Source organism: Nesoenas mayeri, assembly GCF_963082525.1.
Source record: "Nesoenas mayeri genome assembly, chromosome: 1".
Taxonomy (NCBI): Eukaryota; Metazoa; Chordata; class Aves; order Columbiformes; family Columbidae; genus Nesoenas; species Nesoenas mayeri.
The window spans coordinates 181,325,281-181,340,281 of record NC_137541.1 but is presented as its reverse complement, the minus strand read 5'-3'; the positions used below and the strand labels follow the sequence as shown (position 1 = coordinate 181,340,281).

Sequence of the window (15,001 nt, the reverse complement as noted above, 5' to 3'; positions counted from 1 at the left end):
CTTGCCACTGGGATGCAGAAGCAGCATGTGCTGTGACTGCCTTGTTGTGATGTGCAGATGGACATTCAGCCAAATTGAATGACTGAGAGGCATTAAACCACTTCTTGTTTAAATTCTAGCCTTGAGACTAATCTGTTTTCTTAAGTAACTGGAATCATTCTACCGTTTCTGTTTTGTTAATTACCTGTATAAAGACTTGGGAATAAGATTTGGGATTTTGGTCCCCCCTCTCCCCACACCAATATGTTTGTATTCTCTGCTGAACAATAGACTAGGAGCCATGCTTATAAGCAAGCTCTTCGAGAGGATGAAAACAGAAGATTAGAGGAAATGAAGCAAGAACAACGGAGGAAGGTAATTATACATTAACAGTTTGCATATTGTATCATTTTTACATGCTGTGAAACCAATTAAATACATTGATTACTTGTAGCCTACGCACAGAGCTTCTTTAGAAAAAGTGATTTAGTCACTGTTTGCAAATATTGTGAGAGAGATGAGCCAAGCTGTAAAATTTGGACAGGACAATTATCTCCTGGGTTCAAGGCTATTTGCATCTGGATGACTAGCTCATGCTCGCCTCTCCATTCAAACAAATGTGCAGAGCACTTTTTGATCATGGTACGTGATGTCACAGGCTAAGGAAACCAATTTCCTCTCTTTCAGGCAGAAGTAATCGTTACTGAGGTGTTCATGATGATATCAGATTTTGAATAGTCTCTTTCTAGAGAATCAAGGCCTGTGTGCTTTGCCTTCCCAAATCACAGGATCACAGAATGGTTGGGGTTGGAAGGGAACTCTGAAGGTCATCTAGTCCAACCCACCTGCTAAAGCAGGTTCACACAGGAATGTGTCCAGGCAGGTTTTGAATGTCTCCAGAGAAGGAGACTCCACAGCCTCTCTGGGCAGCCTGTTCCAGTGCTCTGGCACCCTCCAAGTAAAGAAGTTTCTCCTCACATTCAGATGGAACCTCCTGTGCTTCAGTCTGTGCCTGTTGCCCCTCATCCTATCGTTGGGCACCACTGAAAAGTCTGGTCCCATCCCCTTGACACCCACCCTTTAGATATTTATAAACATTTATAAGATCGCCTCTCAGCCTTCTCTTCTCCAGGGTGAACAGACCCAGCTCTCTCCATCTCCCTTCATGGGAAAGGTGCCCCTGATCATCTTCGTAGCCCCCCGCTGGACTCCCTCCAGTAATTCCTTGCCCTTCTTAAACTGGAATGCCCAGAACTGGAGGCAGTACTCTACGTGAGGCCTCACGAGGGCAGAGTAGAGGGGGAAGAGAACCTCCCTCGACCTGCTGGTCACACTTTTCCTAATGCATCCAGAGGGGATGTGTAAGCACTCAAATTTGCTCTTAAGTCTGTATGCTTCCCCGTTCCTTGCTAACTACCTAATTAAAGAGTTTTGAATTGTTTAAAAAAGCAGGTGGTGTGCCTTAACTACAAGTTTGCACTCCATCTTCTGAAATGCATCCAAACCACTGTAGTCCCTTTGATGTGGATTTGGGTACCATATCCATATAAAGTTCATCTGCTCAAGGTGATAGCACTCTGCTGTGCTGTCTGTCATGGCTCCAGGTCTGACTGTGCAAGTATGGGGAAGGGCAGCATTGGTTGCAGATAATTTGGAAACATATTAGCACATACTGAGCCTCTTGCTATGCCTCGGCTGTTGCTAACATCCAAATTAATGTTAAACTATTTCCCCAGTAGCAGAATTTTAGTGCAACAAATTTCACACATTGAGTTTCTACTAGAGCTGGAGAAGTGACTCAATCCCCCCTCACAGATATCTTTCTTTACATGTTGAGGATGTGTCCTCATTTCACAGTATTCTAGCAACCAGGATGCTGGAAACAAAAAGGTGGGGGGAAAAAAAGAGGCTCATAATTGCTTTTCTGTTATTTATATGCTTATTCCCAGGAACTATACAGAGGAAAATCTTTGAAAGCCAGTCCTGATGGGTGTAAGGCCTGTAGCGGTTTTATTCTTTACATTTATTCCTCCATAGAGAAAATAACTACAGATATGAATTAGCATGCCCATACTTTATTAATTTGGTTTAAGGGACTCATGTAGGGCTTTAGGCTCTTTAATGATTTCCACACATTGCGAAGAAGGTGTTGGCTGCTTCTAAGGCTGCTCTTGCTTGGTACACAGTTCCAAATGCTCCTTGACTTCACAGTTGCTGCTACCTATTGCACAGAGTAATGCACTACTTACAAACCTACTGCAAATAATATGTATTTTATAGGCTCCAATAATTGTCCCTCAGATATATGTTGACTCGTTTCTGTTTCAAACTGGTATTTGTTAAAGTAATTGAGAATTCAGTCTTGTGTGTACCTCCTAGCACAGTGTAGCTATAAAACGTATTGGTATTGTCAGTTCCTTTTGTTTTTTTTTTTTTTTCTTTTCAGAATGGGTTTTAGTATGTATTGCTCGACTTAGAAATTTTCAGTACACTTTGAACACTACATCATATACATACAATATATTTCAGAACATTATTTTGAGAGAGGACTTAGCGTATTGGAAAGTCAGATACTGGGTTTTAATTTTCAGGTTGAATAGTTATTTAAAACAGTGAAAATTAAGGTTGGCTTTTTTATTTCTTAATCCTGTTTCTTCTTTTAGGGCTAGACAAATATTGATACACAACACATTCATAGTTATTGATTTTCTTCATGTATTTATTGCATAGTTTTTATTTAATGTTCCACTTAAATTGATTTTTTTAAAAAAAAACTTTCGTAGTTCCATTCAGTTATTGAAGCTTTTATCTAACCACGTAATTTTATTTTAGTTCCTATTCCTAGTGCTGCTCAGTTGCTATGGAAAATATGAAAGATAGGTCTGTTTCTATCCCTTCCCCCTCACCCTGCAAGTCATATTTTCCTTGCAGAAAAATCGACATCTTCAATTCCTGGGTACATTGCAGGGAGCAAGAGCCAGACAAACAAGCAGACAAGCAGAACAGAGTCATACAAGCTGTGTTTCCTTCACAGTCCTGGCTAAAATTGCATGAGCCAGCTCTCCTCTGAAAATAATTCCCTTTGACACCATTTATATGCGTTAATATTACATAACGTAAGGATGGTAGGCTGCTGCAATGCTGGGAGCTTGCACACGCTTTCACCACAACAAGAGGTACCGTTTGCCCTTCACTCAGCCTTGGGGGAGCCCCAGGGAACTGGAGGTAGCACACCATCCTACATACCCACCTTCTCATCTTCTCCTCATGCCCCATGGAGGCAGGAGGTGGAGGCCACGTCTCCTTCATACAGGTGCAATGACTGTGTCTGCTCCTGCTAGATGACTTTGGCTGTCTTCTCCCTTGGACCCATAAGGAGATTCAAACCCATGGGCTGGGATAAAAGGAAGCAGACTGGTGTCTGGCATACCCAGACTGTAAATGTCTGAATCCTGTAACTTCCCACTTTTTAAGGCACAAACAAAACTCAGCAATTGCAACACCGAATGGAAAAAATGAACTCAGTTTTTAACATAGTACTGTCACAAAAATAAAATGCTACTGGGAAAAGTTCTGGGAATGGCACATGGCTTTATAGCTGAAGTTAACACTGTGTGGAATTAATTGGGTTTGCAATATTGGTGTGTTAATTGAAAGTAAATTTTTTGTTTTGTTTTGTTTTTTTCACTTTTATCATTTCCAGACTGAATTAATGGAATTTAAAAAAAGGCATGAAGAGGAAGCCAGGACAAGAGCACATCAAAACGAACAAAGGAGGTATGATGCAAAAATGCGAGAATATACTTTAATTCTTATCTGGAAAGGGTCTAAAATTGCAGGTATTCATGATTTAGAAGACAATTGCAATGAGGATCCCTGATCTCACCTCTGGTTTAACTTTGCTTTCAAATGAGCCACTAATATCCATCATTACAGCTGCTCACTGTAAGGCAGTGTGACCCAGAGTGCCTTTTTCACTTTATTTATCCTATCAGCGTATGATACAGCATAGGGTAGAAAGTATTAATAGTTTCATGGGTAACTACTAGTACAGTAGTTTCAGCTGGAAAAACATTTTATCTAGTACAGTAATTTCAGCTGGAAAACATTTTATCTATCTACCTATCTATCTATCTATCTATTTCTGCGTTATTTTAGAATGGGCTACTTTGTCCCTGCCACGTTTTGTGGCTGATTGTCACTGGGGTTAACAGGCAAAGCTTAACATGGGATTCAATATCAATACAGACAGAAGCTGCCGTGCAGCCAGGCATTCTGCAACTGCATTGCTTGGTGCTGTGCCCTCTCTGTGCTCAGCGCTTCTCATCTTGCCCTCTGTCACTTAACTGACTTTCCATTATCTTGAAGCGCAGCTTTATTCTCAGCTTTGTTTTCTGCTAGTAAAAAGAAATAACACTCAAGCTCAAAAGTAAAAGCCCCATTTGTTTCTTTCTTTTTCTATCATTAGGGAAATATAAAAAAAAATTACTTCTGTAGGCAATCACTCTCCATACTGTTTTCATTTCTTTTTGTCTCTAGCAAAGATATTGAGATAATTACCCATAGAAGTTAATGAAGGATTTTCAATTCAGTCCGTCTCACGTCCCTAGATAGAAATAATCCAGTATCTTGCATTTTACATCATTCTTACAAAAAGCGTTGTAAAACATTAAAACAACAGTCATGTCTAAGCATGTGTATCAGTCCTAAGCATTAACGGGGGGGAAAAAAGAAACAGTTTTCAGAAGGTTTGAAAATATTTTAAGCATACTGAAGGAAAATGTATTTGTATGTGCACATGATTTCCAGATTGACAGAGCAGTAGAAGAAAATGCTAGAATCACAGAATCATTGAACAGTTTGGGTTGGAAGGGACCTTTCAAAGTCATCTATTTCAATCCCCCTACAATAAGCAGGGACATTTGCAACTAGATGAGGTTGCTCCAAGCCCCATCCAGCCTGACCGTGAACGTCTCAAGGGATGGAGCATCTGCCACCTCTCTGGGCAACTTGGGCTAGTGTTTTACCATCCTTATTGTAAAAAAGCAAATCATCCTCATGTCTAGTCTAAATCTCCCCTCCTTTAGTTTACAGCCATTACCACTTGTCCTATTGCAACAGGCCTTGCTAAAAAGTCTATCCCCATCTTTGTTATAGGTCACTTTTAAGTGCTGAAAGGTCGCAATAAGGTCTTCCTGGAGCCGTCTCCAGGCAGAACAACCCCAACTCTCTCAGCCTGTCCTCACAGCAGAGCTGTTCCAGCCCTCTGACCATTTTTGTGGCTTCCTCTGGCCCCTTTCCAACAAGTCCATGTCTTTCCTGCACTGAGGGCTCCAGAGTTGAATGTGGGACTCCAGAGTTGATTTCAAAGCGGTATGGTAGGGAAAGTTATCAGCTACACAAATTGCCTCAATAAGTAACAAAATTAAGTATTTTTTTTTCATTTGCATTAGCAAATCAGTACTTCTAGAAACTCTCCTTGGGTACTGAAGGCTGAAAAACTACCTCAGGTGAATTGTTGAAATAGCTCACCTGCTGGATGAGGTGGGTGGTGGTGTGCAGGTCCTCTTTCTGCAGGGAATTTTGGTGCATTTCTTACAGCAGCTGAGGTATACCTTTTAATTAAAACAGACTGATCACAGGATAAGGATGTACCTAGTGAAATGAAAGTACAACCCACACAGTTTCGTGCCACTCCATGGTTATTCAGCAGAGGCTTGAAAAACATGGGAAGATGGGTATTGAACTGAGAAAAGGGAAAAACACTCAGAGAATGTTAAAATTCAAATGTTTGTGAACTCCTCAACTACCTTCAATCATTATTTATTTTTTGTTGTATTTTAAGGGTAAATAATGCTTTCCTGGACCGACTCCAGAACAAAACACAACATAATTGCAACAGCCAACCTGGATATTCTGGGAGTCTGGACTACCTCAGTAACAGTGTCTGGGTAAGCTTTTTGGGTGCAAAATGCAAAAGCAATGAGATTGTTTGAAAGTTGACTTTTTTTTTCCCAGATACTGTTATGTCCATGTGCGTTTAGCCTGCATGACAGAACTTACAATCCTGGCTGGCTGCCTGCAGTAGCTTTTAAAAAGAAATCTTGTCATAAATATAGAAGCTGTTCAAATGGGAGGAGGGAGGAATAGCTGGTCTTGCAGCAGAACTTGGTTGCTTTGCATGAAAGGTACTGCAAGGAATCAAAATCCAAAGTACTTCCTTAAATTCAAAACAATGGTAGTGAAATTATAAGGATTTTTTGAAAGTCTTTAGATGAAAGATGTTTGGAAATGCTATAAATATTTTAATATGATATTGAAAGTGGAGGAAGAAAAATCTTATGAAAGGTACAGCTTTTAATTTTTTACTTCTATAGAATTATGACTAAGACTCAACTGCATCCAATTTAAAATACAAAATATTTTTAAGGATTCTTTGAAGAAAAGATATCTTGATTTTAGCCTGTTAAACACCTATTGAATCTTTTCAGCTGTCCTCATGAGGCATTAATGTGACTATTATTTAGAATTACACTCTTCAGTGTTAAAAAAAAATATGTAGTATTCCCATCATGGAAATTTCCATTGCTGAGAGGACCATAGTGCAAAAATGGAAGATTTACAAAGACTGAATGGCAAAAGGATGAGAGTCAAAGAGAATTTAATGAATGTGACAGTGTAGAGAAAGATGTTTAGCTGATAACCAGAAAAGCTTGAACTGGACTAGCTAGACTGTCTGGTGCAGATGTGTGTCTTGCCAGATGAATGCCTGGAAGACTTGGGTTCAAGCATCTATGAAGTCCAGGCATGATGAAGATGCAGGTATTCTTGCTGCTGGAGTTTGCCAGATACTGGAGCTGGAAAAAAAGTCTTTGGCAAGCCCTGGCTTGTGGTGAAGGATTTGGGAACCTCAGACTGAGGCCATCTTTGTGCATAGCAGTTCTCTTGGTCTTGCCAAGCAGGGGCAGGACCTGCCAGCTTGACATCCCATAAGGTCCGCAGGTTGCTGCTTGGAAAACCAGTTAGTTAGGGGCTTTACTAGTGGGGCCTGTTTATCATGTTCCAGGAAATCCAGGAGCTCTTGGAAGCCAAACTACAGATGTCCAGACTAGTAAAAGAGTATGAGTAAGAGAGCACTCTGTGTAGCAGGTCTGAACTGTCTCCTGAAGGATGGCATGTCTGCAGACAGCAGAATTAGAGACTTCAGATAGGACAGAGCCAACTGATAACTAGTAAGTGGCAGATGGTAATGTCTGCTGAAAGGGGCCTGGTTAACAAAGGCAGCAAGGGCAGAAATTATTCCTTTTTCTTTAATTTTGTGTTCTTAATCCCAAGTGGTAAACCATTTCCTGATAAACTTGAAAGCAAGTCTGTGACACAGCCAAGATCCCCAATATTTCAACTCAAGTATCTCCATCAGAACACCTGCTGTCACCACTGAAAACCATGTCATTGTGTGCACAGGGAGCAGGGTTTTGCCTTTACCTAGATGCCATATGTCATTTTCCACAGGGTGGGTGTTGGTACCACCAAACAAGTGCACTCAGCCTAGGCACAGTCTTAACAACAGACAGCTCTGTGATGTACGCAGCCAACCTATACTTCTTTTTTAATATATATATTTTCAAAGAATGCATAAACACAGATGCAATAAAACCCTGCATGTAGAAGTGATAAATTTCCTACTCTGATGTTTACTTAATGGCTCCCAAGGAACCTGCCTTCTGTTTGATAATGCTAGATTATCCATTTTTCCTTTATGCTATGATGTGAGATTAGAAGACTAAATAAAGCAGAAAAAGAGTAAACTATGAAAGAATATCTCATCATGGAAAGGAATTAAAAATGAGTATTGGTAACAAGAGCAAGAAAGAAACATATCTCTCAAAAGATAGGCTGGAGGCTGCAGCCTCAGTGTCTTTGATTACGAGATTCTTCTCCCTTGCCTTGGGATTTTCAGAAAAAAAACTGAACTCCAGGTGGGGCTTACAAGTCATGTAGTCTGCATCATGGTGTTTTACATTACAAGGGAGCTAACTGAAGCAGGTCAGACTATATACTAAGATTAAAAGAAATGAAAGAAGTTTCCGAAGTTAAGACCTGCAGGTAATTTTTGAGCTTGCTCTGTCTGTGCAGTGGCACCAAAAAGGAAATATTCATTCTCTTTGCCACTTCTTTTTGTCCTGATTGAACTCTTTATAGTCACAATGGTTTCTCACTTGCAGAAACTGAACACCATGCTGTGTTATTGATCTGCCTGCTGTATTTTTTTGTTATTTCTATTAGCCTGCTTTCCTAAGGAAATGAAGTTTGTATGATCACACTGTCTACGTGTAAAAGGTTTTCAACCTGCTGGCCAATCTTAGCCAAATTTGAAAGGGGGTAAAAGTCTCAAAGATAATTAAATTTCTATACATTTCCTGAAAAGCGGTGACTGGGCAGAGGAGGGACCCCAAGACAGTGCCCAGCTCTGAGGGGTGGTGGGAAGGACCTGGGCACTCTATGTGTTGTCCAGCTGCAGTCCTCCAGCTGACCAGCATGGGCACAGCTCCAGAGCAGCTGCAGCTCTGTCCTGGGGGCTAGGAGAGGCAAAAAGGGACATGGATATCCCAGGGGACATGGAGAGGAGCAGAGAAACACAAATTTATTGTGTGTGTCTGGGCAAGTGGGAGGAGAGCAGTTGCATTGCCCACTTCTCCATTAATCTATAGGAAGCCAGTTTTCATTAATTTGTGTGCCCTCCAGATATCTTGCATTTTATTAGGAATATTTATGAGCTGTTGTTTCAAGAAGTATCTTCATGAAAGTAATCTTTTCTCTCTTTTTGGTTATAAATGCTAGGACACTCTCTGGGTGGTTGTGTGGTTTCTTTTTTTTTAATGGGAAGACAAATTAATGAATTTCCATTTCTCTCTGTGAGCTACTTCACCCTTGAGAAACCATTGAGTCTTGTATGCTTTTAAAAAAGTTTTGATGTCCTTTGTGCTGCCATTGTCTCTAACATAAGGATAAACCTTATAGGATAGGAGGGTAAAAAAAAACCCAAAACACACACAAAAAAAAAAAGTTGTCATTTTGACATCGAAGTTCAATCAAGAAGATTAAATCCTTATATCCTTATTCTGCTGGGACCTATGACTGAGATAGTATCTGTTCACTGTAATGGTACAAATGGTCGGTTTTATTTAAAAATGAAAATACTTCTATTTTTACAAAATAATAACTTTAAAACAGTTGCACGTTTTTATATTCACTCCCTTTCGGGTTTGCCCATGTTCAAGTTCAGAGGGATTTGCAGAGGCCAAATGCTAATGCGTGGCAAGCCTGTAACAGAGCCCTTGTTTATTTTTTGCGTGGAAGTGGAGCACTGCCAAGGCTGTTTTTGTCTATTCTGTTAATGGGGAGAGGTCACATTGTGAACATATGAAATGTATATATCTACTCTAATGAAATACTAGTTGTCTTGCTGAAACTCTCTGAGCTATAGTAAACCCAGAATCTAAAAGGCAACATGATATATTGCACCTCCCCATTTCATGTCTTCATTACACCCAATGTCATGCATAAGAATGAGAAATGTTCTCTCAGGTGCTGACTCTGCTCTTTCAGTGGGTGCATAATTCCAGATATTTGTTCTGGGAAGCAACTGTGCCCTGAATACACAGGAGCAGTGTGATGGGAAACCCCATCCTCTTCCTTTCCCATATTCAGAACAGGAACTTCAGGGATGCTGGATAAATCTGTTTTGAGGAAACATGATTTATGGATAAAAATATTTCATATAAATGTAGTTTGCAGGTTAGCACTCAGTTTTTGTAGCATGACCCATAGCAATGTTTCTTTGGAGTCTCAACCAGCACTTTATGCTATTTGCTACCAGTTTGAGAGGAAGAATGTCACAAAGTTTACTGTCAAAATCTAAGGTCTGTAAAGCTGGACATCATTCATGCCTCAGTTTCCCATGCACAATCAGTCTTTAATGCAGACTTCAGTGAACTTTTAGATGGGTACAGTTGTACTGAAAATGCTGGTTTCCTATCACAAAGACAAAGCTTTTGTTTAACATGGGAATATTGAGAATAAAATGTTTATGTAAGAAGATTTCAGAGTGCGATCCACAATGTTTTAATTGTGTGATCCATCTGTTTTAATAAAGAATGTGGTTTGCTACTGTAGCCTTAACCTGGTTAGTCTATGTACAATCTGAGTTGGAAAGATTATTAATTTTTTTTCCTAAAACTGGTTGGTTTTGTTGTTGGGTTTTTGTTTTCTTGTTTTTTTTTTCTTTTCTTGTTTTTGTTGAGAGTAATGTGCTCATCTTTGCTGGCAGAATGATGGAAGAAAATAGATAAAATACTCAGCGGAAGTTTCAACATTGATGTATGGACCTCAGATGAGGAAGTCCAGGGATGCTGCAGCTGAGTTCAATGACTTACCTCTGACAAGGCAGGCAAACAGCACATGCAGATGTGTTCTGCATGGCTCAGCTTTCAGCTAAATCATTCTTTCCTTTGAAAATATCATCCTAAAAAAGAATAGTGGGAGTCTGGGGAGAAGCAGAAGAAACTTTTCACTCCTTCAAATTGTGTGAGATCAGGAAAAGACTGAGGCATCTGAAGATATTTGGAACACTTCTATATTGATTTTTTTCCAGCAAAAACAAGATATGTTTATCTCTTGAGTCAATACATCCTGCTATTCATATTGAATTCAAATCAAATAAATATTTATTGCTAGACCTGAAATCTTGTAGAAAGGTTTACTTGGATTTTTTTAAGTGGAGTTTCGAAAGACAGGAAAGGGCACCAAGTAATCAAGGAAGTTCCACACGACTGGGTAACCGTAATTCCTTGCATAAATATGTCAGTGTACTGTACCTTGTACATTGTACTGTACTAAGGCTTTTTTGTTGTTGTTCTTTAATCCAGGGGCCAAACTACTTAGAATAAAGGAGGAGAAAGGTAAGAATAATGACTTTGTTCATTCTTTGTAGTACCAGTGCTGGTATTAATGTAGCTTCATATTTGGCATTTCATTATGACAGCTTATCTGGCTCAAATTTCAAGTAGTACTAGAGGGAATCTTAAAATAAATGCTTCCCAACTAAAACCTCAGTACAGCAACATGCTCTGTGTCAGGTGCTGTGGGTGGATAAACCTGGGCAGCTGAGGAATGTGGCTGGAAATGCAGGAGGCGACTCTGCAAACTTTCAGTGGTCTTCAGTGAAAACAGATGACGCTGTCTTGGGATGCGTTCTTCCTGCTGTTATATAACCCATGAGCAAAAAGGGAGACTGTTCCCATCAGTGGAGGCTGTCGGTAAAGCACCACTATTGAATTGGAGAAACGAAGCCTTTCTCTTTTCAAATGACCTTTCCATAAGGCTCACTGCACCTATATTATTTTCTGAAAGGGGTTCCCTACCCTAATCCCCAGTTCCAATAGAAAGATTTGTGCAGAGCCTTTACTTGTAGCCTTGGAGACTTTTGAAGCAAGTTCAGGTACTGGCACATGTTATTCCTGCCTTAGGAGATGGCTTTGACGTAATTATTTTTTGTGAAAGTTAAGATTTTATAAACGAGAATTTTTTTAAAAATCCAACTTAAAAAAGCCACTTGCTTTCAACCCTTCTCCCACAAATGCAGGTATTCTGTGACTTTCTTCCTCATTTTCTGCACCAACGGTTATTTTAGTATTTTTGCAGCAGGACTGAATTCTGAAGACGGTATCTAAATAATATTGTTGGTCTCCCATGAGTCATCTTTTCAGTTTTATGAGGAATAAAATTGTTATTAAAAATTAACTCAAATTCACTAAAGAAATGAAAACAAGTAGATAAAGGCAGTTCCCCACAGGGCAAGAAATGGCCATCTTTTGCAGCCCATAATGCTATTGGGTTTTGTAAACTGTGGACAGCTGAAGGAGTTCAACGCATTGGATTCTTTGTTGTTTTTCACAATATCTACAATACCAATGATATATTTACATGTGAACTGTACAAGGATTTTGGAATAATTATGGAATAAGCTTTGTTTTACTTTTGTTTTGAAAACAACTGTCAACTTGCTACATTAATACATTGTTCAAAGATTTATTATTGCCTCTGCAGATAATTAGGACACTTTGTGAATTAAATTTACAAAAAGATAGAAATCCCTTCATGAAGGCTTTACATAATTAAAAGCTAAAACCTGTGGAAGAAAAGGGAGACTTTATTTTCCAGTGGACTTAATCCTAGAGAACTTGACTTTGATTTTTGTTTTTGCTGTAAAAGATAATTTTTAATTCTGTTTTCTCGCTCTTGTTACAGGGTATTGGAGAAATATTCGCTTTTATCTGGCCTTGGCCAAATGACCTCGTAAAAGCTCTGAGAAAATGCTCTTTTATCATTGTGATTTTTTTTTTCCTTACCCTGACTTCAGCTTCACACCCACTTCATGAGCAGTCTGCAGAGACTGGTTTCTAGCTGTCATTATTCACGCATATTTGAAGCAGCTGATTATGAAAGTCCTTTTTAATTTTTAATAAGTGAATGTGTCATTTTTTTCAAGAAATTGTTTTGCCTCTTGCAGAATGTAATTATCTCAGTCTTTGGGATCTCAGGAAAAGGAGAAGAGTGGCTATAGAAGCTGCAGTAATAACTGTGTTTACTTTCTGCTGTGTACTAAGCCAAAAACGTCTCTGAGACTTGAACTTAAAAAGCAGGTAGAGGGTTTTCTTTTGGGATGGGAAGGAGGGTGTTACTGGTTTGGGATTTTTGGTTTGTTTTGGTGGGGATTTTGTGGAATTGTTTTATTATTGTATTAAACAGCAGATGCTCAAGAAGCAACAGATGTGTGTATTGTGGACAGGATCTTTTAAATATATTCATAGAAAAATACAACACATGAAAGAAATAAAACTTGAAATAATATTGAAATTTATTTGGTCTCCCCCACATCTTTTGTGATATGATATACCAGTTTTTTGCTTTACTTGTTTTAATTTGGTAATTTCTGTTACATGAGTGGAAAAAAATACTGCAAGGTTAGCTTTAGTTTCTTGCTTTTTTTTTTTATCCTTCTAGTCTGATGAAATTTAATTTCTATCTCCCTGTTTCTGCAGATGACGACATTTTAGTGCTTTCCAAAAGTCAGATGCATGACCAAGATATTTCTAATGGAAAAGAATGGTCCACAGTACGTTAGGTAAACCATGCAGAAAATAAAAAAGTATCTGCAGCATTTACAAGTACATCTTAGGCGAAGGTAAAGGTTTCATGAGGAGATTTTTTCAGTGTGCAGGCATGTGACAATATTTTTCCATCACCCTTGCAATATGGGAATTTCCTAATGGATCACCTGAAGTTTTCTTCTGCCCCATGGATGTTGTTACGTTTGCTTTCTCCTCTGGCACTCTATGCAGTTGCCCTTGGCTCTCTCTGAGTCAGAGAATTACTCAAATATCTCATACTACTAGCTAGCTGATGTTAATGGGAAATGCTTGGTAATGCTCTGTGTTTGAGCCTTTTTTTAAAGTATCTGACGTTGAGAAAATTCCTTGGGAAGACACAGTGGGCACTGTATTGCATAGGGTACTTGGCTGTGTTCTCAGACTGCTGCTTTGGAAATTAAATTCCCATCTCCTTCCAAGAACACCCTCACCCAACCTCCTTCAGTAGATATCAGGACTGGGGCTAAATGTCTTCAGAGTGGGATGTATGTACATGCATGCACATATATTTTAAAGGAGATGTCTTTGCTTTAATCAGATCCTTGTATTGTACTCTAATCAAACTAAGACTTGTAGGTGATCTTTCTGAAGCAGTGAACCTGCAGCCTCTCTGCACTTGACACACGATACCTCTGCGCCCCACTGACAAACGCTGAGTGGGAGGAGAAGTCACTGTGGTCACTGACAAGTTAAAATTTGATGTGGTCATATTGCTGTGTTCCTATATCCAAAGAAAAATGAGAACTTTTTATTAATATGCTACTTTCACATTCAGGAATAGTGACAGCAAGTCACCTTGAGTAACCTCGTCCATTATGTTTGTCTACTTTCTTTTAGCTGTCTTCAAAGATGAAACTTGATCCCAGTCTTCAAAGTGCTTCCTCTTATCCACATTTCAATCTCTTATTTGAAATGCTCTCTACAAACTATTTCAGACATTAACTATTCCAGCCCTTTTTAATGGTGAAGTATCTGAATTTTTCCTCTCCTATCTTTCTGAACATAACAAAAAAAAAAAAAATATCTATATGAACAGTGGCCCAGGAAATGTCTTTGAGAGCCATAGCCTGCAATGGAGATGATAAGAAGTTACATGCATCCACAAATTGATGTTAGCAGGATGTCTGGAAAATACTGTTCTTATCAGTAAGCTTCCAGTATCTCAGAATTACCACTTCCCCACACACACATCCTGCCAAAACTTTAACTGAAAGCAAAGGGACGTTATGACATCTCTTGAAAGTGGTTATGATGAAGTGAATGGGCAATAGACTGGGGAAAATGGCTTCATGTCTGTTGAGAGTTAGGAACTGATAGTTGGGTGTGTTTGCTATCTACCTGTTAGAGAAAGCTTTGATAAATGTTTTCAAATCCAAATAGGTTCTTCTAGTTATAACTTCCACCGACAGAATTAGTTATCTATTATGAGGTGGCGTAAAACCAGATTTTATTACTAAATAACAGTAAACTAAGATTAATTATTTTGTTTTGAAAACTGTTGTTGTCTCAATATAATCTACACTGATGATCTCCTTGCTATTTCAGAAACTAACCTTCCAACAGGGAGTGGTGTGGGGATGGAAGTTACAAGAGGAAGCCCCTTTGCTTTACATTGCTGAGATAAATTCATTTTAGCAAACTGACTAAACCAGTATGATCAGCTACTCTGAATTACAATATAACTTGACAGCAAGATTCCTGTATTTGGATTTTATGGTCTGCCTAAATTAGAAGCTACCTTCCTATGAAGAAATGCAATGTTCATTTAAGGACTTCCAGGACTGATTCTCCATTATGTACCTAAAAGTTGT

At 39.0% G+C, this 15,001-nt stretch overlaps 1 protein-coding gene across 1 annotated transcript in view; it reads left to right on the top strand.

The window, feature by feature from the left end:
* EPSTI1 (epithelial stromal interaction 1) overlaps positions 1 to 12,821 on the top strand; it is a 51,465-nt gene extending 38,644 nt beyond the window's left edge. Inside the window, exons 8-12 of the mRNA XM_080363187.1 lie at positions 271 to 354; positions 3,683 to 3,756; positions 5,825 to 5,930; positions 10,908 to 10,940; positions 12,289 to 12,821. Of these exons, the coding sequence (XP_080219313.1) occupies positions 271 to 354; positions 3,683 to 3,756; positions 5,825 to 5,930; positions 10,908 to 10,928 (285 nt within the window). The 3' untranslated portion in view covers positions 10,929 to 10,940; positions 12,289 to 12,821. The remainder of the gene's footprint in view (positions 1 to 270; positions 355 to 3,682; positions 3,757 to 5,824; positions 5,931 to 10,907; positions 10,941 to 12,288) is intronic.
* The last annotated feature ends 2,180 nt before the right edge of the window (positions 12,822 to 15,001 follow it).